General features: G+C 44.9%; 1 protein-coding gene across 1 annotated transcript; it reads left to right on the top strand.

Annotated features, from left to right (window-relative positions):
* The first annotated feature begins 830 nt into the window (after positions 1-830).
* Positions 831-26,292, top strand: LOC311139046 (inositol-pentakisphosphate 2-kinase-like). The gene is made up of 14 exons (XM_084173893.1): positions 831-1,046; positions 1,502-1,561; positions 2,024-2,119; positions 5,684-5,750; positions 6,108-6,232; positions 8,261-8,350; positions 9,280-9,338; positions 10,394-10,466; positions 11,964-12,092; positions 13,311-13,461; positions 22,327-22,462; positions 24,634-24,736; positions 25,566-25,645; positions 25,828-26,292. The coding sequence occupies exons 1-14, from the start codon at positions 894-896 to the stop codon at positions 26,069-26,071; spliced, it is 1,566 nt and encodes a 521-aa protein (XP_084030019.1). The 5' UTR covers positions 831-893; the 3' UTR covers positions 26,072-26,292.

The following is a 26,292-nucleotide window of genomic DNA, read 5'->3' as shown; positions in this document are numbered from 1 at the left end:
ATGGTGTGGGGGGGCTTTGCTGGTGACACTGTCTGTGATTTATTTAGAATGCAAGGCACACTTAACCAGCATGGCTACCTCAGCATTCTTCAGTGATACACCATCCCATCTGATTTGGGCTTAGTGGGACTATCATTTGTTTTTCAACAGGACAATGACCCAACACAACTCCCGGCTGTGTAAGGGCTATTTCACCAAGAAGGAGAGTGATGGAGTGCTGCATCAGATGACCTGGCCTCCACAATCCCCCAACCTCAACCCAATTGAGATGGCTTGGGATGAGTCGGACGGCAGAGTGAAGGAAAAGCAGCCAACAAGTGTTCAGCATATGTGGGAACTCCTTCAAGACTGTTGGAAAAGCATTCCAGGTGAAGCTGGTTGAGAGAATGCCAAGAGTGTGCAAAGCTGTCATCAAGGCAAAGGGTGGCTATTTGAAGAATCTCAAATATAAAATATATTTTGATTTGTTTAACACTTTTTTGGTTACTACATGATTCCATATGTGTTATTTCATTACATTTACATTTGAGTCATTTAGCAGACGCTCTTATCCAGAGCGACTTACAGTTAGTGAGGGCATACATTTTCATAGTTTTGATGTCTTCGCTATTATTCTACAATGTAGAAAATAGTACAAATAAAGAAAAACCCTTGAATGAGTAGGTGTGTCCAAACTTTTGACTGGTACTGTATATTTTTTTATTGTTTTTATTGTTTATTTTTCCCGGTTCCCCTTTCCATTTTGGGTCACAAAGTGTTAATGTACATATTGGATACCAACCGCCATGTGGGCGGGATATCCTCCAGGAAGAGGTAGTAGCAGCAGCAAGCCGTCAGTGGAAGCAGTGTCTTTGGTGTCAGGAGCTGAAGTTACTCTTAAAGCATCGGAACTTATGGTGTGTTGGCTTTGGAAAGCTGCCGGAGTTGATACAGAGATACATTTGCGTACAACACACAGTTGTGTTATGGAACTGGATAAAATGGACGAGAACGACTGGAAATACCACGGGGAGGGCAACAAAAGCCTAGTGGTTTCTCATGTTCAGGTGAGCTAGTTAGCTACAGTAGCTAAAATATTGGTAGCATATGCAGCTAGCTATCTAACATTAGTAAGCTGAGAGTTAATAGCTAGCTGGCCAAGTTGTCTGGCGCCGTCCATGTCTTGTAACAGTGGAAAGTAAAAATATTGTTTGCTTTAGTTGCTACAAGATTGTTTTCCTAGAAGTCATCTAATTCTTGTGGTACTTTTCCACACCAGTTGCTAGCTGACAAGCTAACTAATTAACGTTAGAGTCATAGTTAACGTTAACTAAACTTAGCTGCATGTCTTTGATGCCTTGGAAGTCAAACGAGCTAGCTAGCTATCTAACCTTGCTGCGTTATCACGTGGGTTTCAGCAAATAACTTTTACTCCACCGTATTTTTATATTTAGATACCTTTTATAAAAGGATTCCCAATGTTGTTGTATCTAACAACTCTCTCCTCTTCTCTCCTATTCAGCACGCCAGAGTCCTTCGGCTCCTGAAGTATTCTACAGAAGATGCCGAAAACTCGCATAAGGTTAGAAAATCCTATCCAGCAAAATATGTCCCATTAGTAAAGTTAGTTCATAAACATTCCAACCGTAACTTGCCAGATCTTGCTTGGTAACAAATGTACTACCATATTGACATGTCTAGGATTGGTTTATTCTGGGAACCGTTTAGTGTCTTGTTATGGTTAATCAACAACACAATCCAACTCCTTGTGAAAAGGGATTTGGGGTACGTTTTGGGTTGGTCGCTAATGGTTACGGTTTGTATTGGGGAAGGGGAAGCAGATCCAACATCTGTCCCTTACTTGTGTTAAAAAGCCCCTAAAAGGTCCAGCTTGGGGTTAATGGCTTTCATTGACTGCTTTTGTCAACCAAGCAAGTGAAGGCACAAACACAAGTATGCATCATGCATAGCTATGAAAATGAGCACACTCAGGATTGTCACAGCAACCTCATTTCTCTCGACCATCTGTTTTCTTCTCTTCCAGACAACAGAACAAGCTTTCCACCACATACAGAACATAGTTGACTATAGTCAAAATGTCATGAAGCCACTGCTGGGGGAGAAATTCGTCCACAACGGCGTAAGATATACTTCTTCTGTGCTAACCATATTGTTGCAAACAGCATGGTGCCTTTCCCCCCACATGTTAAATGTCTCATGTCATGTTATGCCATTAGCGTGGTAGCTGTCTCATGTCATGTTATGCCATTAGCGTGGTAGCTGTCTCATGTCATGTTATGCCATTAGCATGGTAGCTGTCTCATGTCATGTTATGCCATTAGCATGGTAGCTGTCTCATGTCATGTTATGCCATTAGCATGGTAGCTGTCTCATGTCATGTTATGCCATTAGCGTGGTAGCTGTCTCATGTCATGTTATGCCATTAGCATGGTAGCTGTCTCATGTCATGTTATGCCATTAGCGTGGTAGCTGTCTCATGTCATGTTATGCCATTAGCGTGGTAGCTGTCTCATGTCATGTTATGCCATTAGCGTGGTAGCTGTCTCATGTCATGTTATGCCATTAGCATGGTAGCTGTCTCATGTCATGTTATGCCATTAGCATGGTAGCTGTCTCATGTCATGTTATGCCATTAGCATGGTAGCTGTCTCATGTCATGTTATGCCATTAGCATGGTAGCTGTCTCATGTCATGTTATGCCATTAGCATGGTAGCTGTCTCATGTCATGTTATGCCATTAGCGTGGTAGCTGTCTCATGTCATGTTATGCCATTAGCGTGGTAGCTGTCTCATGTCATGTTATGCCATTAGCGTGGTAGCTGTCTCATGTCATGTTATGCCATTAGCATGGTAGCTGTCTCATGTCATGTTATGCCATTAGCATGGTAGCTGTCTCATGTCATGTTATGCCATTAGCATGGTAGCTGTCTCATGTCATGTTATGCCATTAGCATGGTAGCTGTCTCATGTCATGTTATGCCATTAGCGTGGTAGCTGTCTCATGTCATGTTATGCCATTAGCGTGGTAGCTGTCTCATGTCATGTTATGCCATTAGCGTGGTAGCTGTCTCATGTCATGTTATGCCATTAGCATGGTAGCTGTCTCATGTCATGTTATGCCATTAGCATGGTAGCTGTCTCATGTCATGTTATGCCATTAGCGTGGTAGCTGTCTCATGTCATGTTATGCCATTAGCGTGGTAGCTGTCTCATGTCATGTTATGCCATTAGCGTGGTAGCTGTCTCATGTCATGTTATGCCATTAGCATGGTAGCTGTCTCATGTCATGTTATGCCATTAGCGTGGTAGCTGTCTCATGTCATGTTATGCCATTAGCGTGGTAGCTGTCTCATGTCATGTTATGCCATTAGCGTGGTAGCTGTCTCATGTCATGTTATGCCATTAGCGTGGTAGCTGTCTCATGTCATGTTATGCCATTAGCGTGGTAGCTGTCTCATGTCATGTTATGCCATTAGCATGGTAGCTGTCTCATGTCATGTTATGCCATTAGCGTGGTAGCTGTCTCATGTCATGTTATGCCATTAGCGTGGTAGCTGTCTCATGTCATGTTATGCCATTAGCATGGTAGCTGTCTCATGTCATGTTATGCCATTAGCGTGGTAGCTGTCTCATGTCATGTTATGCCATTAGCGTGGTAGCTGTCTCATGTCATGTTATGCCATTAGCATGGTAGCTGTCTCATGTCATGTTATGCCATTAGCATGGTAGCTGTCTCATGTCATGTTATGCCATTAGCATGGTAGCTGTCTCATGTCATGTTATGCCAATAGCGTGGTAGCTGTCATGTTATTCCATTAGCATGGTAGCTGTCTCATGTCATGTTATGCCATTAGCGTGGTAGCTGTCTCATGTCATGTTATGCCATTAGCGTGGTAGCTGTCTCATGTCATGTTATGCCATTAGCATGGTAGCTGTCTCATGTCATGTTATGCCATTAGCATGGTAGCTGTCTCATGTCATGTTATGCCATTAGCATGGTAGCTGTCTCATGTCATGTTATGCCATTAGCATGGTAGCTGTCTCATGTCATGTTATGCCATTAGCGTGGTAGCTGTCTCATGTCATGTTATGCCATTAGCGTGGTAGCTGTCTCATGTCATGTTATGCCATTAGCGTGGTAGCTGTCTCATGTCATGTTATGCCATTAGCGTGGTAGCTGTCTCATGTCATGTTATGCCATTAGCATGGTAGCTGTCTCATGTCATGTTATGCCATTAGCATGGTAGCTGTCTCATGTCATGTTATGCCATTAGCGTGGTAGCTGTCTCATGTCATGTTATGCCATTAGCGTGGTAGCTGTCTCATGTCATGTTATGCCATTAGCGTGGTAGCTGTCTCATGTCATGTTATGCCATTAGCATGGTAGCTGTCTCATGTCATGTTATGCCATTAGCGTGGTAGCTGTCTCATGTCATGTTATGCCATTAGCGTGGTAGCTGTCTCATGTCATGTTATGCCATTAGCATGGTAGCTGTCTCATGTCATGTTATGCCATTAGCGTGGTAGCTGTCTCATGTCATGTTATGCCATTAGCGTGGTAGCTGTCTCATGTCATGTTATGCCATTAGCGTGGTAGCTGTCTCATGTCATGTTATGCCATTAGCGTGGTAGCTGTCTCATGTCATGTTATGCCATTAGCATGGTAGCTGTCTCATGTCATGTTATGCCATTAGCGTGGTAGCTGTCTCATGTCATGTTATGCCATTAGCGTGGTAGCTGTCTCATGTCATGTTATGCCATTAGCATGGTAGCTGTCTCATGTCATGTTATGCCATTAGCGTGGTAGCTGTCTCATGTCATGTTATGCCATTAGCGTGGTAGCTGTCTCATGTCATGTTATGCCATTAGCGTGGTAGCTGTCTCATGTCATGTTATGCCATTAGCGTGGTAGCTGTCTCATGTCATGTTATGCCATTAGCATGGTAGCTGTCTCATGTCATGTTATGCCATTAGCATGGTAGCTGTCTCATGTCATGTTATGCCATTAGCGTGGTAGCTGTCTCATGTCATGTTATGCCATTAGCGTGGTAGCTGTCTCATGTCATGTTATGCCATTAGCGTGGTAGCTGTCTCATGTCATGTTATGCCATTAGCGTGGTAGCTGTCTCATGTCATGTTATGCCATTAGCGTGGTAGCTGTCTCATGTCATGTTATGCCATTAGCGTGGTAGCTGTCTCATGTCATGTTATGCCATTAGCGTGGTAGCTGTCTCATGTCATGTTATGCCATTAGCGTGGTAGCTGTCTCATGTCATGTTATGCCATTAGCGTGGTAGCTGTCTCATGTCATGTTATGCCATTAGCGTGGTAGCTGTCTCATGTCATGTTATGCCATTAGCATGGTAGCTGTCTCATGTCATGTTATGCCATTAGCATGGTAGCTGTCTCATGTCATGTTATGCCATTAGCATGGTAGCTGTCTCATGTCATGTTATGCCATTAGCATGGTAGCTGTCTCATGTCATGTTATGCCATTAGCATGGTAGCTGTCTCATGTCATGTTCTGCCATTAGCGTGGTAGCTGTTTGTTGAAATGGAAGTTACATATGGCAGTCAAATAGTTTAAACTTCAGAGGTTATAGTCAGTTCTTATGTTCTCTGATATAGTTTTGTATGATATAGATGAATTAATCAGTTAATCAATATGTTGTTGTTCATGCAGGAGGCTGTGAAGCTCCCGTTAGACTTTGTCCGGCAGCTGTCATTGAAGGTCCAGCAGGAAAGGCCAGGTACGTCTTCTCTTTACTTTATTATCAGGGTTTGACATCTTTAGGTTTTATCATGAAATAGAACATTTCCTCATATTGTGTTGTGGAATATATCAGTGTCCCAAATAGCACCCTAATCCCTTCACAGTACACTGCTTTTGATTGAATGAGCCAGAGGAAAGGACTGCCTCCTTTGCGATTGTAGAGCTTAAACCTCTACACTACAGACATACACATAGCCGTCAACAAAAAATCCTCCATGGAGATTCTCCATTGAAAAGCTTTTTAGTCCAGAACCAGGCTTAATTTTGTGTCTGGGAAACTGGCCCCTAATGTCGGTGACAGTACATTTGTGTATGTGTTTATATGTCGTGGCAGAGTCTCGCTGTGACAAAGTGATGGATACGTTGAGTGGATGTGCCTTGTGTCTGCCGAATCTCACCCAGCTCTCCTGCTGCTGCTGCTGCAGAGAACACAGACCTCCTCTCTGTATAGAGATTAAGGTACAGTCTCAGTCCTCTCTGTATTCTCAGTCCTCTCTGTATAGAGATTAAGGTACAGTCTCAGTCCTCTCTGTATTCTCAGTCCTCTCTGTATAGAGATTAAGGTACAGTCTCAGTCCTCTCTGTATTCTCAGTCCTCTCTGTATAGAGATTAAGGTACAGTCTCAGTCCTCTCTGTATAGAGATTAAGGTACAGTCTCAGTCCTCTCTGTATAGAGATTAAGGTACAGTCTCAGTCCTCTCTGTATAGAGATTAAGGTACAGTCTCAGTCCTCTCTGTATAGAGATTAAGGTACAGTCTCAGTCCTCTCTGTATAGAGATTAAGGTACAGTCTCAGTCCTCTAAACCAAGAAAGGTAAGAGAAGGGAATGTTTGGGAACGGGGTCCAAGTAATGACAATAAACAAAAGGCCCCTCTACACACCTAATCCTTCCTAACACACTCTAAGCCTTAACCCGCTTTCCTACCTGTTACCACAAATACAGGGGTGACACCCGCCCGGCTAACCTAGTGTGTAAAACAGTGGGTTATCTACGTGTGAATGTACACCCATGGGCAGAACTACCTTTCCCTTCTCCAGGACCCAGGTAGGGTGGAGTACATCAGGAGAACAGGCTGGAACACAAACAAAGATGCATCAACACAACCAATAACCAAATCCTCAAACAGCCAAACAACAAGTGTCCCCTCTCTCTCTTGAGCTCACACGGCAAACGGGTATACTCTCGTCAATCAGCTACAGCTGCCAGGACTCCGGACCGAAACCACGCCCACCATCGTCAACCGCAACTCAGCACACCTGTAATGCCCAGAACACACAAACACACTACACAGGGAAATGGGGAGAATGAAAAACACGTCACACGTAACACTGTGTAGAGATATTAAGGACTATAGATGAGGTGTCAGTCCTCTCTGTGTAGAGATAGTAAGGACTATAGATGAGGTGTCAGTCCTCTCTGTGTAGAGATATTAAGGTCTATAGATGAAGTGTCAGTCCTCTTCCCTCTGTGTAGAGATATTAAGGTCTATAGGAGAATGAGTAGAGGAGCACCCCCATGTGTATCTGTTATGAATGACCAGCTGACTTCACCTCATAGCCACATTATGGCTGACTTCACCTCATAGCCACATTAAGGCTGACCTCCCCTCATAGCCACATTATGGCTGACCTCCCCTCATAGCCACATTAAGGCTGACCTCCCCTCATAGCCACATTATGGCTGACCTCCCCTCATAGCCACATTATGGCTGACCTCCCCTCATAGCCACATTATGGCTGACCTCACCTCATAGCCACATTATGGCTGACCTCCCCTCATAGCCACATTATGGCTGACCTCCCCTCATAGCCACATTATGGCTGACCTCACCTCATAGCCACATTATGGCTGACCTCCCCTCATAGCCACATTATGGCTGACCTCCCCTCATAGCCACATTATGGCTGACCTCACCTCATAGCCACATTATGGCTGACCTCCCCTCATAGCCACATTATGGCTGACCTCCCCTCATAGCCACATTATGGCTGACCTCACCTCATAGCCACATTATGGCTGACCTCCCCTCATAGCCACATTATGGCTGACCTCTCCTCATAGCCACATTATGGCTGACCTCACCTCATAGCCACATTATGGCTGACTGAAAGAATGTAACTAACTACAGTAGTTAAACAGTAGGATGTTACTGACCAGTGAGTAAAAACACAGAACTGGTTCTCAAATCAATTGACATTCCTGTTTAAACAATGTTTAAATAAACATGATAAAAAAAACTTGACAAGAGTATTTAAAAGACAAATATGTGCTGATACTCCTAGTATAGTGAAACCGTTAGGGCCTGGGTTCCTGAAAACAGGCTTAAGGGAAGGCTGAGTCAGGGAGCATGGGTTTGCAAGTCATATGATAAGAAAGGGATAAGTGTGTTTAGCTGAAAATAGCAGTTTGTTGGAATCAGTTAATCAACTCATCCACAGTGACTCACTTTAGTTGAGTCATTCTTGTCTTGTTTGTGTTCTACAGCCCAAGTGCGGATTTCTACCGTCCTCTACACATGTCACGAAAGACATCAAAAGCAAGGTGTGCCGGTTCTGTATGCATCAACATTTTAAGGTGAGTTGACAGTGTTTTGGGAATGACGCTGGAATAACCTGTTGCATGACTGTTTTGAGGGTTCTTCACTGAGAAAGGACATAAGCAAATAGAACATGAGAGCATACATGCAGGCTGCCGCCCTATATACATAGACATGGAATCACTGGCCACTTGAATAATGTTTACATACTGCTTTCCTCATCTCATATGTTTATACTGTATTCTATTCTACTGTATTTTAGTCTATGCCACTCCGACATTGCTCATCCTAATATTTATATATTCATTATTTCCATTATTTTACTTTGAGGTTGTGTGTTTTGTTGTGAATTGTTAGATACTACTGCACTGTTGGAGCTAGGAACACAAGCATTTCGCTACACCCACAATAACATCTGCTAAACGTGTGTGTGACCAATACAATTTGATTTGCATTTTTAGCTTAATTTTACTGCTTGTTTTGACTACACCAAAGAATAGGAAGGGGTTAGTGAAATATTTGAGTAGGCATTTGTTGTGAAAGTTGACTGTTGTTCTGGTGTTATCAGTATCTACCCACATGTACATATTACCTCAACTAGCCGGTGCCCCCGCCCATTGACTCTGCACCGGTACCCCCCTGTATATATAACCTCCCTACTGTTATTTTATTTTACTTCAGCTTTTTTTTTCTCAACACTTTTTTGTTGTTTTATTGTACTTTTTTATTTAAAAAATAAATGCACTGTTGGTTAAGGGCTGGAAGTAAGCATTTCACTGTAATGTCTGCACCTGTTGTATTCGGCGTATGTGGCCAATAAAATTTGATTTGATTTGGTGGGATTGTAGAACTGGCGTTAAATGTTATAAATCAGTATCTGCCCCCTGGTGGTGAGACGGTACAATTGCACCTGATGGAGATGGCGTGAGACTGACTGACTGTTGTGGTCTTCTCTCTAAATAAACAGTTAGCCAATGGAAAGTGGAAACGGCTGAGCCGGTACTGTCCCTTGGACCTGTTCTCAGGGTGAGTAACAGTACACTTCACCTGCCCAGTTATCAGTGGCCCTTGTGGAACACATAGAGGGCTTGACATTAACTTTTTTAACCACTTGTCCTTCAGACAATAGGACTGATTTTTTTATTTTTTTACTTGTCCGAAAGCTGAAGCCACTTGTCCCAACAACAACAAAAAGGTCTGTAACACCATCGGCCAAAAAGGGTGACTGAAATGAGTGAAGTACATAGGAGGGATCTGGAATCATTTTCTACACTTGCCCATACTCTAATCTCTTGCACATCTAGCATTCCAGTGTTAATACTATTGTAATTATTTTGCACTATGGCCTATTTATTGCCTTACCTCCATAACTTACTACATTTGCACACACTGTATATATATTTTCTGTTGTATTTTTGACTTTATGTTTTGTTTACCCCATATGTAACTGTTGTTTTTATCGCACTGCTTTGCTTTATCTTGGCCAGGTCGCAGTTGTAAATGAGAACTTGTTCTCAACTGGCTTACCTGGTTAAATAAAGGTTAAATAAATAAATAAATAAATAAAAATACATTTACATTTCCATATTAGTCATTTAGCAGACGCTCCTATCTGTGTTATCTCCACCTAGCGGCATTTAGCAGACGCTCTTGTTCCATGCCTCTGTGTAGTAAATGTAGTAACCTAGGTCTATCTGTGGTACTATAGAGATGTGGTTATCTCTATAGTACCACAGATAACCAGATAGTCCTAGGCTACTACACATCTCTATAATATCTACGACAATATATCAAACCCTGTTCAGAGTAGAGCGTGGTCGTCTGTAGCTCAGCTGGTAGAGCACGGCGCTTGTAACGCCAAGGTAGTGGGTTCGATCCCCGGGACCACCCATACACAAAAAAATGTATGCACGCATGACTGTAAGTCGCTTTGGATAAAAGCGTCTGCTAAATGGCATATTATTATTATATATTATAGAGCTTGGTGCTCTTTTAATACAACCAGTTGATAATACGATTCCACAGCATGTGAATAAAGATACACGAGTCCCTGAATCTCTCTCTCTCTCTCTCTGCTTTAGGAACAAACAGAGAATGTGCCTAGCCATCATGCACTTGATGGAGGAACCACAGAATAACTTCAACATCTTCAAGGTATGTCCCAATACCTCTGCTGCTGTCCTGTCCCCCTGTCTATGTAACCCCTGTCTGTTTTACTGCTGTCGTCCTGTCCCCCTGTCTATGTAACCCCTGTCTGTTTTACTGCTGTCCCCCTGTCTATGTAACCCCTGTCTGTTTTACTGCTGTCGTCCTGTCCCCCTGTCTATGTAACCCCTGTCTGTTTTACTGCTGTCCCCCTGTCTATGTAACCCCTGTCTGTTTTACTGCTGTCCCCCTGTCTATGTAACCCCTGTCTGTTTTACTGCTGTCCCCCTGTCTATGTAACCCCTGTCTGTTTTACTGCTGTCGTCCTGTCTATGTAACCCCTGTCTGTTTTACTGCTGTCCCCCTGTCTATGTAACCCCTGTCTGTTTTACTGCTGTCGTCCTGTCCCCCTGTCTATGTAACCCCTGTCTGTTTTACTGCTGTCGTCCTGTCCCCCTGTCTATGTAACCCCTGTCTGTTTTACTGCTGTCGTCCTGTCTATGTAACCCCTGTCTGTTTTACTGCTGTCCCCCTGTCCCCCTGTCTATGTAACCCCTGTCTGTTTTACTCCTGTCCCCCTGTCTATGTAACCCCTGTCTGTTTTACTGCTGTCGTCCTGTCGTCCTGTCGTCCTGTCCCCCTGTCTATGTAACCAATATGTTTTTTAAGGCCTTGTAGTGTCCTTTCTGTTATACAGTAGATACCCTGCAGAACTGGGGGAAGAGGACACTGATTGGCTTGTAGTGATGGTGGAAAAATCTATAGTTACATTTCGGGATATTATTATTGACGATATATCACAATGTTATTTTTTTCTCTAGTCGGCTATACCTGCTCCAAAACTCCAGTATCTTCCCTTCATAGCTTGTTCTCCCTCATCTTTTTTAAACAGGGAGCCAATTCGTTTTCAGTACTTTTATTTCCATGACTGATCAAGACTTGTGTTCTCATGGCTCTCTCTTGTCCCACTGCAGCAGACATATGGTGAGCAAGATGTTTGGAACATCCAATCGCAATAGAATCACAGTATTGAATCGCAATACATTTACATTTGAGTCATTTAGCAGACGCTCCAATACATATCGAATCGGCACCGAGGTATCGTGATAATATCATATTGTGAAGTCCCTGGCAGCCATGTTGGACTGACAAATAAGTTATAGCACCTTTTAAATCTTTCCTTACTCTGTCTGTCCAGGGTGTATCTACAGCTGTTAGGGTTAAATGTGTCTCTCTGTCCAGGGTGGATCTACAGCTGTTAGGGTTAAATGTGTCTCTCTGTCCAGGGTGTATCTACAGCTGTTAGGGTTAAATGTGTCTCTCTGTCCAGGGTGGATCTACAGCTGTTAGGGTTAAATGTGTCTGTCTGTCCAGGGTGTATCTACAGCTGTTAGGGTTAAATGTGTCTGTCTGTCCAGGGTGTATCTACAGCTGTTAGGGTTAAATGTGTCTCTCTGTCCAGGGTGGATCTACAGCTGTTAGGGTTAAATCTGTCTCTCTGTCCAGGGTGGAGAGTGTATCTACAGCTGTAATGATGATGCAGACGTGTTACAGGACCTAGATGACTTGGCTCAGCATCTACGACCGTACTTCCTCCCTAGTGGCAGCCTTATCAGCAGACCGCAGCCCAGTAAGGTTGGTATCCAAACTAGTCATCCACGTGTTATTGTGGTCCTCTGTAGCTCAGCTGGTAGAGCATGGTGCTTGTAACGCCAGGGTAGTGGGTTCGATCCCCGGGACCGCCCATACGTAAAAATGTATGCACACATGACTGTAAGTCGCTTTGGATAAAAGCGTCTGCTAAATGGCATATTATTATTATTATTATTATTATTATTATTGTTTGACTTTCCTTTTTAATGTTAGTTGTTATGGGTTTCTGATTACAAGCATGATTTTGCTGCTGCCAAACATGGTCATATTTGGGGGCAGCGAAATGGTGAGAAGATGTCAAATGTTTCTCTGTATTATTTTGATGTGTAAAATACTACCTTCATTGTTTCCCCACTCACTCTGCATATGCTAGTTATTTACACTGAACAAAAATAAAAACGCAACATTTTACTGAGTTACAGTTCATATAAGGAAATCAGTCAATTGAAATAAATTCATTAGGCCCTAATCTATGGATTTCACATGACTGGGAATACAGATATGCCTCTGGTCACAGATACCTTTTAAAGAAAAAGGGTAGTCATGCCTTTGGCAACTCAAACCTTCAGCTCCCTCCACAGATTTTCTATGGGGTTAAGGTCTGGAGACTGGCTAGGCCACTCCAGGACCTTAATGTGCTTCTTCTTGAGCCACTCCTTTGTTGCCTTGGCCGTGTGTTTTGGGTCATTGTCATGCCTCGAAACCTTAATGATTTGGAGAAGATCTGCAAAGAGGAGTGGAACAAAATCCCTCCTGAGATGTGTGCAAACCTGGTGGCCAACTACAAGAAACGTCTGACCTCTGTGATTGCCAACAAGGGTTTTGCCACAAAATACTAAGTCATGTTTTGCAGAGGGGTCAAATACTTATTTCCCTCATTAAAATGAAAATCAATGTATAACATTTTTGACATGCGTTTTCCTTAATTTTGTTGTTGTTATTCTGTCTCTCACTGCTCAAATAAACCTACCATTAAAATTATAGACTGATCATTTCTTTGTCAGTGGGCAAACGTACAAAATCAGCAGGGGATCAAATACTTTTTTCCCTCACTGTATGTAAAATTTCTGTGATCTTTTATTTCAGCTCATGAAACATGGGACCAACACTTTACATGTTGCGTTTATATTTTTGTTCTGTGAATTTGAGTAATAGATGTAATATTCTGTCCTCTTTCCTGTAACTCTGTTTAATCCCCAGGTGGTTCTGAATGAGTTGATCCAGGTGATCGTGAGCGCCCTGTTGAGCTCCTGGGACTGTCCTCGCTCCGGGCAGCCCAGGAAGACACACCTGTCTGAGGGCAGAGTGACGTGCGAGGCCAGCCTACTGCCCCGGGACCTGCTACGCAACGGTGAGACTGGGACTAGGACTATCACAAAGATACCCTAGTAGTAGCCTGGTGGTGTTAGGCTAACGCTGTGCTTCACTGCAGTGTATAAGAGTTGGCTACATAGGACCAGGCTAACGCTATGCTTCACTGCAGTGTATAAGAGTTGGCTACGTGGGACCAGGCTAACGCTATGCTTCACTGCAGTGTATAAGAGTTGGCTACGTGGGACCAGGCTAACGCTATGCTTCACTGCAGTGTATAAGAGTTGGCTACGTGGGACCAGGCTAACGCTGTGCTTCACTGCAGTGTATAAGAGTTGGCTACGTGGGACCAGGCTAACGCTGTGCTTCACTGCAGTGTATAAGAGTTGGCTACATAGGACCAGGCTAACGCTATGCTTCACTGCAGTGTATAAGAGTTGGCTACATAGGACCAGGCTAACGCTATGCTTCACTGCAGTGTATAAGAGTTGGCTACATAGGACCAGGCTAACGCTATGCTTCACTGCAGTGTATAAGAGTTGGCTACGTGGGACCAGGCTAACGCTGTGCTTCACTGCAGTGTATAAGAGTTGGCTACGTGAGACCAGGCTAACGCTGTGCTTCACTGCAGTGTATAAGAGTTGGCTACGTGGGACCAGGCTAACGCTATGCTTCACTGCAGTGTATAAGAGTTGGCTACGTGGGACCAGGCTAACGCTATGCTTCACTGCAGTGTATAAGAGTTGGCTACGTGGGACCAGGCTAACGCTGTCCTTCACTGCAGTGTATAAGAGTTGGCTACGTGGGACCAGGCTAACGCTATGCTTCACTGCAGTGTATAAGAGTTGGCTACGTGGGACCAGGCTAACGCTGTGCTTCACTGCAGTGTATAAGAGTTGGCTACATAGGATCAGGCTAACGCTGTGCTTCACTGCAGTGTATAAGAGTTGGCTACGTGGGACCAGGCTAACGCTGTGCTTCACTGCAGTGTATAAGATCACTGCAGTGTATAAGAGTTGGCTACGTGGGACCAGGCTAACGCTGTGCTTCACTGCAGTGTATAAGAGTTGGCTACATAGGATCAGGCTAACGCTGTGCTTCACTGCAGTGTATAAGAGTTGGCTACGTGGGACCAGGCTAACGCTATGCTTCACTGCAGTGTATAAGAGTTGGCTACGTGGGACCAGGCTAACGCTGTGCTTCACTGCAGTGTATAAGAGTTGGCTACGTGGGACCAGGCTAACGCTGTGCTTCACTGCAGTGTATAAGAGTTGGCTACGTGGGACCAGGCTAACGCTGTGCTTCACTGCAGTGTATAAGAGTTGGCTACATAGGACCAGGCTAACGCTATGCTTCACTGCAGTGTATAAGAGTTGGCTACGTGGGACCAGGCTAACGCTGTGCTTCACTGCAGTGTATAAGAGTTGGCTACGTGGGACCAGGCTAACGCTGTGCTTCACTGCAGTGTATAAGAGTTGGCTACGTGGGACCAGGCTAACGCTATGCTTCACTGCAGTGTATAAGAGTTGGCTACATAGGACCAGGCTAACGCTGTGCTTCACTGCAGTGTATAAGAGTTGGCTACGTGGGACCAGGCTAACGCTATGCTTCACTGCAGTGTATAAGAGTTGGCTACGTGGGACCAGGCTAACGCTGTGCTTCACTGCAGTGTATAAGAGTTGGCTACGTGGGACCAGGCTAACGCTGTCCTTCACTGCAGTGTATAAGAGTTGGCTACGTGGGACCAGGCTAACGCTATGCTTCACTGCAGTGTATAAGAGTTGGCTACGTGGGACCAGGCTAACGCTGTGCTTCACTGCAGTGTATAAGAGTTGGCTACATAGGACCAGGCTAACGCTATGCTTCACTGCAGTGTATAAGAGTTGGCTACGTGGGACCAGGCTAACGCTATGCTTCACTGCAGTGTATAAGAGTTGGCTACGTGGGACCAGGCTAACGCTGTGCTTCACTGCAGTGTATAAGAGTTGGCTACGTGGGACCAGGCTAACGCTGTGCTTCACTGCAGTGTATAAGAGTTGGCTACATAGGACCAGGCTAACGCTGTGTTTCACTGCAGTGTATAGGAGTTTGCTACGTGGGACCAGGCTAACGCTGTGCTTCACTGCAGTGTATAAGAGTTGACTACGTGGGACCAGGCTAACGCTGTTCTTCACTGCAGTGTATAAGAGTTGGCTACATAGGACCAGGCTAACGCTGTGCTTCACTGCAGTGTATAAGAGTTGGCTACGTGGGACCAGGCTAACGCTGTGCTTCACTGCAGTGTATAAGAGTTGGCTACGTGGGACCAGGCTAACGCTGTGCTTCACTGCAGTGTATAAGAGTTGGCTACATAGGACCAGGCTAACGCTGTGCTTCACTGCAGTGTATAAGAGTTGGCTACGTGGGACCAGGCTAACGCTGTGCTTCACTGCAGTGTATAAGAGTTGGCTACGTGGGACCAGGCTAACGCTGTGCTTCACTGCAGTGTATAAGAGTTGGCTACATAGGACCAGGCTAACGCTATGCTTCACTGCAGTGTATAAGAGTTGGCTACGTGGGACCAGGCTAACGCTGTTCTTCACTGCAGTGTATAAGAGTTGGGTACGTGGGACCAGGCTAACGATGTGCTTCACTGCAGTGTATAAGAGTTGGCTACATAGGACCAGGCTAACGCTATGCTTCACTGCAGTGTATAAGAGTTGGCTACGTGGGACCAGGCTAACGCTGTGCTTCACTGCAGTGTATAAGAGTTGGCTACGTGGGACCAGGCTAACGCTGTGCTTCACTGCAGTGTATAAGAGTTGGCTACATAGGACCAGGCTAACGCTGTGCTTCACTGCGGTGTATAAGAGTTGGCTACGTGGGACCAGGCTAACGCTGTGCTTCACTGCAGTGTATAAGAGTTGGCTACATAGGACCAGGCTAACGCTGTGCTTCACTGCAGTGTATAAGAGTTGGCTACGTGGGACCAGGCTAACGCTGTGCTTCACTGCAGTGTATAAGAGTTGGCTACGTGGGACCAGGCTAACGCTGTGCTTCACTGCAGTGTATAAGAGTTGGCTACGTGGGACCAGGCTAACGCTGTGCTTCACTGCAGTGTATAAGAGTTGGCTACGTGGGACCAGGCTAACGCTGTGCTTCACTGCAGTGTATAAGAGTTGGCTACGTGGGACCAGGCTAACGCTGTGCTTCACTGCAGTGTATAAGAGTTGGCTACATAGGACCAGGCTAACGCTGTGCTTCACTGCAGTGTATAAGAGTTGGCTACATAGGACCAGGCTAACGCTGTGCTTCACTGCAGTGTATAAGAGTTGGCTACGTGGGACCAGGCTAACGCTGTGCTTCACTGCAGTGTATAAGAGTTGGCTACATAGGACCAGGCTAACGCTATGCTTCACTGCAGTGTATAAGAGTTGGCTACATAGGACCAGGCTAACGCTGTGCTTCACTGCAGTGTATAAGAGTTGGCTACGTGGGACCAGGCTAACGCTGTGCTTCACTGCAGTGTATAAGAGTTGGCTACATAGGACCAGGCTAACGCTATGCTTCACTGCAGTGTATAAGAGTTGGCTACGTGGGACCAGGCTAACGCTGTGCTTCACTGCAGTGTATAAGAGTTGGCTACGTGGGACCAGGCTAACGCTGTTCTTCACTGCAGTGTATAAGAGTTGGCTACGTGGGACCATGCTAACGCTGTGCTTCACTGCAGTGTATAAGAGTTGGCTACGTGGGACCAGGCTAACGCTGTGCTTCACTGCAGTGTATAAGAGTTGGCTACATAGGACCAGGCTAACGCTGTGCTTCACTGCAGTGTATAAGAGTTGGCTACATAGGACCAGGCTAACGCTGTGCTTCACTGCAGTGTATAAGAGTTGGCTACGTGGGACCAGGCTAACGCTGTGCTTTACTGCAGTGTATAAGAGTTGGCTACATAGGACCAGGCTAACGCTATGCTTCACTGCAGTGTATAAGAGTTGGCTACATAGGACCAGGCTAACGCTGTGCTTCACTGCAGTGTATAAGAGTTGGCTACTTGGGACCAGGCTAACGCTGTGCTTCACTGCAGTGTATAAGAGTTGGCTACATAGGACCAGGCTAACGCTGTGCTTCACTGCAGTGTATAAGAGTTGGCTACATAGGACCAGGCTAACGCTGTGCTTCACTGCAGTGTATAAGAGTTGGCTACGTGGGACCAGGCTAACGCTGTGCTTCACTGCAGTGTATAAGAGTTGGCTACGTGGGACCAGGCTAACGCTATGCTTCACTGCAGTGTATAAGAGTTGGCTACGTGGGACCAGGCTAACGCTGTGCTTCACTGCAGTGTATAAGAGTTGGCTACGTGGGACCAGGCTAACGCTGTGCTTCACTGCAGTGTATAAGAGTTGGCTACGTGGGACCAGGCTAACGCTATGCTTCACTGCAGTGTATAAGAGTTGGCTACATAGGACCAGGCTAACGCTGTGCTTCACTGCAGTGTATAAGAGTTTGCTACATAGGACCAGGCTAACACTGCTTCACTGCAGTGTATAAGAGTTGGCTACATAGGACCAGGCTAACGCTGTGCTTCACTGCAGTGTATAAGAGTTGGCTACATAGGACCAGGCTAACGCTGTGCTTCACTGCAGTGTATAAGAGTTGGCTACGTGGGACCAGGCTAACGCTGTGCTTCACTGCAGTGTATAAGAGTTGGCTACATAGGACCAGGCTAACGCTGTGCTTCACTGCGGTGTATAAGAGTTGGCTACATAGGACCAGGCTAACGCTGTGCTTCACTGCAGTGTATAAGAGTTGGCTACGTGGGACCAGGCTAACGCTGTGCTTCACTGCAGTGTATAAGAGTTGGCTACGTGGGACCAGGCTAACGCTGTGCTTCACTGCAGTGTATAAGAGTTGGCTACATAGGACCAGGCTAACGCTGTGCTTCACTGCAGTGTATAAGAGTTGGCTACATAGGACCAGGCTAACGCTGTGCTTCACTGCAGTGTATAAGAGTTGGCTACGTGGGACCAGGCTAACGCTGTGCTTCACTGCAGTGTATAAGAGTTGGCTACGTGGGACCAGGCTAACGCTGTGCTTCACTGCAGTGTATACGAGTTGGCTACATAGGACCAGGCTAACGCTGTGCTTCACTGCAGTGTATAAGAGTTGGCTACATAGGACCAGGCTAACGCTGTGCTTCACTGCAGTGTATAAGAGTTGGCTACGTGGGACCAGGCTAACGCTGTGCTTCACTGCAGTGTATAAGAGTTGGCTACATAGGACCAGGCTAACGCTATGCTTCACTGCGGTGTATAAGAGTTGGCTACATAGGACCAGGCTAACGCTGTGCTTCACTGCAGTGTATAAGAGTTGGCTACGTGGGACCAGGCTAACGCTGTGCTTCACTGCAGTGTATAAGAGTTGGCTACGTGGGACCAGGCTAACGCTGTGCTTCACTGCAGTGTATAAGAGTTGGCTACATAGGACCAGGCTAACGCTATGCTTCACTGCAGTGTATAAGAGTTGGCTACATAGGACCAGGCTAACGCTGTGCTTCACTGCAGTGTATAAGAGTTGGCTACATAGGACCAGGCTAACGCTGTGCTTCACTGCAGTGTATAAGAGTTGGCTACATAGGACCAGGCTAACGCTGTGCTTCACTGCAGTGTATAAGAGTTGGCTACGTGGGACCAGGCTAACGCTGTGCTTCACTGCAGTGTATAAGAGTTGGCTACATAGGACCAGGCTAACGCTGTGCTTCACTGCAGTGTATAAGAGTTGGCTACATAGGACCAGGCTAACGCTGTGCTTCACTGCAGTGTATAAGAGTTGGCTACGTGGGACCAGGCTAACGCTGTGCTTCACTGCAGTGTATAAGAGTTGGCTACGTGGGACCAGGCTAACGCTATGCTTCACTGCAGTGTATAAGAGTTGGCTACGTGGGACCAGGCTAACGCTGTGCTTCACTGCAGTGTATAAGAGTTGGCTACGTGGGACCAGGCTAACGCTATGCTTCACTGCAGTGTATAAGAGTTTGCTACATAGGACCAGGCTAACACTGCTTCACTGCAGTGTATAAGAGTTGGCTACATAGGACCAGGCTAACGCTGTGCTTCACTGCAGTGTATAAGAGTTGGCTACATAGGACCAGGCTAACGCTGTGCTTCACTGCAGTGTATAAGAGTTGGCTACGTGGGACCAGGCTAACGCTGTGCTTCACTGCAGTGTATAAGAGTTGGCTACATAGGACCAGGCTAACGCTGTGCTTCACTGCGGTGTATAAGAGTTGGCTACATAGGACCAGGCTAACGCTGTGCTTCACTGCAGTGTATAAGAGTTGGCTACGTGGGACCAGGCTAACGCTGTGCTTCACTGCAGTGTATAAGAGTTGGCTACGTGGGACCAGGCTAACGCTGTGCTTCACTGCAGTGTATAAGAGTTGGCTACATAGGACCAGGCTAACGCTGTGCTTCACTGCAGTGTATAAGAGTTGGCTACATAGGACCAGGCTAACGCTGTGCTTCACTGCAGTGTATAAGAGTTGGCTACGTGGGACCAGGCTAACGCTGTGCTTCACTGCAGTGTATAAGAGTTGGCTACGTGGGACCAGGCTAACGCTGTGCTTCACTGCAGTGTATAAGAGTTGGCTACATAGGACCAGGCTAACGCTGTGCTTCACTGCAGTGTATAAGAGTTGGCTACATAGGACCAGGCTAACGCTGTGCTTCACTGCAGTGTATAAGAGTTGGCTACATAGGACCAGGCTAACGCTGTTCTTCACTGCAGTGTATAAGAGTTGGCTACATAGGACCAGGCTAACGCTGTGCTTCACTGCAGTGTATAAGAGTTGGCTACGTGGGACCAGGCTAACGCTGTGCTTCACTGCAGTGTATAAGAGTTGGCTACGTGGGACCAGGCTAACGCTGTGCTTCACTGCAGTGTATAAGAGTTGGCTACATAGGACCAGGCTAACGCTGTGCTTCACTGCAGTGTATAAGAGTTGGCTACATAGGACCAGGCTAACGCTGTGCTTCACTGCAGTGTATAAGAGTTGGCTACGTGGGACCAGGCTAACGCTGTGCTTCACTGCAGTGTATAAGAGTTGGCTACATAGGACCAGGCTAACGCTATGCTTCACTGCAGTGTATAAGAGTTGGCTACATAGGACCAGGCTAACGCTGTGCTTCACTGCAGTGTATAAGAGTTGGCTACGTGGGACCAGGCTAACGCTGTGCTTCACTGCAGTGTATAAGAGTTGGCTACATAGGACCAGGCTAACGCTGTGCTTCACTGCAGTGTATAAGAGTTGGCTACATAGGACCAGGCTAACGCTGTGCTTCACTGCAGTGTATAAGAGTTGGCTACGTGGGACCAGGCTAACGCTGTGCTTCACTGCAGTGTATAAGAGTTGGCTACGTGGGACCAGGCTAACGCTGTGCTTCACTGCAGTGTATAAGAGTTGGCTACATAGGACCAGGCTAACGCTGTGCTTCACTGCAGTGTATAAGAGTTGGCTACATAGGACCAGGCTAACGCTGTGCTTCACTGCAGTGTATAAGAGTTGGCTACGTGGGACCAGGCTAACGCTGTGCTTCACTGCAGTGTATAAGAGTTGGCTACATAGGACCAGGCTAACGCTATGCTTCACTGCAGTGTATAAGAGTTGGCTACATAGGACCAGGCTAACGCTGTGCTTCACTGCAGTGTATAAGAGTTGGCTACGTGGGACCAGGCTAACGCTGTGCTTCACTGCAGTGTATAAGAGTTGGCTACATAGGACCAGGCTAACGCTGTGCTTCACTGCAGTGTATAAGAGTTGGCTACATAGGACCAGGCTAACGCTGTGCTTCACTGCAGTGTATAAGAGTTGGCTACGTGGGACCAGGCTAACGCTGTGCTTCACTGCAGTGTATAAGAGTTGGCTACGTGGGACCAGGCTAACGCTATGCTTCACTGCAGTGTATAAGAGTTGGCTACGTGGGACCAGGCTAACGCTGTGCTTCACTGCAGTGTATAAGAGTTGGCTTCGTGGGACCAGGCTAACGCTGTGCTTCACTGCAGTGTATAAGAGTTGGCTACGTGGGACCAGGCTAACGCTGTGCTTCACTGCAGTGTATAAGAGTTGGCTACGTGGGACCAGGCTAACGCTATGCTTCACTGCAGTGTATAAGAGTTGGCTACGTGGGACCAGGCTAACGCTATGCTTCACTGCAGTGTTTAAGAGTTGGCTACATAGGACCAGGCTAACGCTGTGCTTCACTGCAGTGTATAAGAGTTTGCTACATAGGACCAGGCTAACACTGCTTCACTGCAGTGTATAAGAGTTGGCTACATAGGACCAGGCTAACGCTGTGCAGGCAGGCCACAAACAGACAAATAACGGCGCAGTACATCAGTTGTGTGCAGAACAGCATCTCGGAACACACAACTTGTCGGTCCTTGTCACGGATGGGCTGTCGCAGCAGACGACCACACCGGGTTCCACTCCCATCAGCTAAAAACAAGAAGAAGCGGCTCCAGTGGGCACGCCATCACCAACACCGGACAACTGAGGAGTGGAACCCATTGTGGTCGTTCTCCATAATTGAGGAGTGGAAAAACATTGCCTGGTCCGACGAATCCCGGTTCCTGTTGCGTCATGCTGATGACAGTCAGGATTTGGCGTAAGCAGCATGGGTCCATGGTTCCTTCCTGCCTGGTGTCAACGGTACCGGCTGGTGGTGGTGGTGTAACGGTGTGGGGAATGTTTTCCTGGCACACGTTAGGTCCCTTGATACCATTTGAGCAATGTTTCCATGCGCAGAAGAAATCAGGCAGTTTTTGGAGGCAAAAGAGGGTCCAACCCAGTACTAGATGGGTGTACCTAATAAACTGGCCACTGAGTGTATGTTGTTAAGTCTAATCAATTGTTTATTTTTTATTTCAGGTAACCACGGCCTTCCCAAAGATTGTGTCTTGGACAAAATCCTGGGGACTCAGATGCTGGATAGCTTAGACATCGAGGGTTTGAACCCCCTGTTTAAACGAGTGGAGCAGTATTTACAAAAGTTCCCCAAAGAGAGGTGAGAACCTGTACCGGACACTACTGATGGATCTATAGACGTAGAATGACTAGAATGGACCTTCCCATTCAAGTCACTGTACTATCATGGGTGGACCGGCGGCCATATTGAGTGTACCCATAACTGTACTGTGTGGATGTTTTTTTTCACTGTTCTCCAGTGAAGGATTGAATGTACTGTGTAAATTCATCAACTCATTTGGCATGTACTTAACATAGATAGACCACTAGATGGCATGTGCACACGGTCAAATCACCAGTGTAGGTTACTTTGTAAATGGTATATGTTAGTTACTAGGTACGGTCCATAATTGTAATCAGTAACGTAACTTTGGATTACCCAAACTCAGTAACGTAATCTGATTACTTTCAGTTACTTTTTGATTACTTTCCCCTTAAAGGTAATTTGAAGAAGACAAAAAGGATCCATCAAATGCATTTGGTGTGTCATCATAGTGGTCTCTGATTGGTGGTCATCATTTGGTGTGTCATCATAGTGGTCTCTGATTGGTGGTCATCATTTGGTGTGTCATCATAGTGGTCTCTGATTGGTGGTCATCATTTGGTGTGTCATCATAGTGGTCTCTGATTGGTGGTCATCTTAGTGGTCTCTGACTTGTGGTCAGGATCGCTCCGGTCGTACAAACTTAGTTAGGGCTGAACGATGTGGCCTAGAAGTCACCTCTAGTTATTTGATTTTATTAAACTTATATGTGTTTAAACATTTTTTCTCTCTAAATAAGCTTTGTTGGACAATTTAAAGGTTAAATACACTGCATTTCAGACAGTCAGCAATAATCTAATGAATTCAGGGCTTGTGAAATTATACCTAGGCTAAATATAAGCCTCCCACAACCATAAACACCCAATTATTTTATCAAAATGGTTTAACCTGCTTTTTTGCAATAATCACTGATCTGGCTTTCAAGTATGTCTATGAAATGCCCTTTTTGTTAACCACAACCATGCATAATGTACATTCACTAATAATAACTAACTTCTGGTAGCAGGCATTATAGAAAATGAACACAGGTCTCATAAACAATCTCTCTAGCACAAGCCCATGTGCTAGTGATCTATTTGATAGCAAACAACGCAGAACAGTTAAATTATGAACACATCCTTCTGTCCGTCTCCCAACTGTTTGAACAGCATGTTAGCCTGTCCGCTTTGTTCAGATGTTGAAATCACGTGGCCTACTTTATTTCTCAGAATCAGAACGAGTTGCCAATTTCTTTATATAATTGTGTTTTATGATTTATTGCACATGTTGTGAAACACAGACTAGACAACTAGTATAACAGTCTTTGGACTGCTCAACAAACTGAGCATGAATTTTCCAGAATCAGTGTTCATTCATACTCCTGTTTTAGTAGTGTCCGCTCTGAGCTCAATTTGAGGAGTTGAGACGTAAAAAGGGTATCATTTAGAAAGGTTAACTTCTCTATTACAGTAAAATAATGTCTCAATGTGTTTCGGTGTCCATATGACCGATTTCTTTTGTACCAAACCTCCAAATGCAAATAGCGAGTTGAAACCGCTTTTCAGAGAGGAAGAAGTGACCTCATCTTTGTTGGTGTGAGTGGCAGGGGGAGGAGCTTGATATATGTTAACAGAGGAAGAGGCTAGGTGAATATCACGTGAAAATTAATTTGGAAATTATTGAATTAATTCGATATATTGCCCAGCTCTACTTTAACTTGCACCTTTGTTCACTGCCTAATTGAATGTCATTTAGAAAACAAAGGCGTCATTATGTTTTTTAGTGTTTTTTTTTTTTTTTTTTTACAAACATCCTTTTTGAATTTTAAAGTAATCCAATAAGTGATCATCTAGTTTTTCAAAAGTATCTGTAATCTGATTACAATATTTTTTCTGGTAAGCTAACATTCTTTCTTTTTTGTAATCAGATTACATGTACTCCCCAACCCTGCAACTCAGTCCTTCATGTAGGCCGACACATGATCTGATTTGGTGTTACTGGTATCTGATTTGGTGTTACTGATATCTGATTTGGTGTTACTGGTAGTCTATACTGTAATGATGACTTCTCTTAATGGCCAGGGACTGACAGATGTACAATTTATGTATCATTCATTTAAATGCTCAAAAGCTGCTGCAAATATCACAGAGTGGACCTTTAAAGACGGTGACTGATGCTCCCTCCTGTAGAAGCAGACTCCAGATAGACGGGCCGTACAACCAGAGCTTCCTGGAGAAGGTCCAGAACTGTCCCGCTGAAGACGACGGCTCTGTCGAATACGCCGTAGGGAAGGTGAGAATCTCTTCTTTCTAACCGACGTGACGTAACGATGAACACCTGTATATCGACAGTATTGAAGCAAACTGTCTTGGTTCTTTACAGAAGACTGTATAAATATCAATTGAATTGATAAGGGACTTTTTGTGATTAGTGTGTTTTCCCCTATTCAGATGCAATACCATTTAATATAATCAATTTTTCCATTGAAATGTCAAGGTGTACAATATGATACATGCAGTTTAATGTAATATGTTGTATGATATGATAAATATCGTTTCATGTAATATGTTGTATAATATGATAAATGCAGTTTAATGTAATATGTTGTATAATATGATAAATGCAGTTTAATGTAATGTGTTGTATGATGTGATAAATGTAATATGTTGTATGATATGATACATGCAGTTTAATGTAATTTAATATGATAAATATCATTTCATGTAATATGTTGTATGATATGATAAATGCAGTTTCATGTAATGTTGTATAATATGATAAATGCAGTTTAATGTAATATGATATGATAAATGCAGTTTAATGAAATATGTCGTATGATGTGATAAATGCAGTTTCATGTAATGTTGTATAATATGATAAATGCAGTTTAATGAAATATAATTTTGTATAATATGAAAGATGCAGTTTAATATAATGTCGTATGATGTGATAAATGCAGTTTAATGTCGTATAATATGATAAATGCAGTTTCATGTAATATGTTGTATGATGTGATAAATGTAATATATTGCATAATATGATAAATGCAGTTTCATGTAATATGTTGTATAATATGATAAATGCAGTTTCATGTCGTTTTAATATGACTTCTTCCCATCAGGTCCACCAGTACAGAGTTGCCATGACAGCCAAGGACTGCTCTATCATGGTCGCCATAGCAACCTGTGGGGAAGACGACGGGTGAGAACTCGTTAACTTTTACTAAAAACGCTTCCTGCTGGGCTGGAACAACACCCTGAGACCTTACATATAGGATTGACCAACCCTGCGTTAAAGTGTTGCTATCTGCTGCGGGGCACTGCTCTGTAGCTGTTCCTGGAAGGAGATGCTGTATTGAATTACTGCATGTTTCCTCCCTGTAGGTTGGACCAGAGCGTGGAGATCCAGCCTGCGAAGCCTCGCTTCAACTACTCCGTGTCCATCCTAGACTTGGACCCTAAACCCTACGAGAGCGTCTCTCACCAGAGCAGACTGGACGCCAAGATAGTCAACCACTACCTGAGGAGGACACAGCCCAACAACCTGGAGGAACTGGCCAATCAGAGCCTGTTCCTGGGCCGGGACAGAGACGGAGAGGACTGTACTCTGGTGTTCCATCCTGTATAGCCACTCCCTCTGCTGGCTGGCTGTTACCCCCCCCTGTACCCGGACCCTAACCCCTGTGGAACTGATAGACCAATGACAAAATGCAAAAGATTGAATGAACTGAGAAACATATCCTTATTTTATATATTTGTGTCTTGTCTTTAACTCTTTAAAAACAAAATATGATATGGCATATATCTTTTGGTTTTTATAGACCTGAATGAAGAGGGTGGTGGGCTGGG

The sequence above is a fragment of the Coregonus lavaretus genome (genome assembly GCF_964263955.1).
Source record: "Coregonus lavaretus genome assembly, chromosome: 12".
Classification (NCBI taxonomy): Eukaryota; Metazoa; Chordata; class Actinopteri; order Salmoniformes; family Salmonidae; genus Coregonus; species Coregonus lavaretus.
This window is presented reverse-complemented; position numbering and strand designations above follow the sequence as displayed.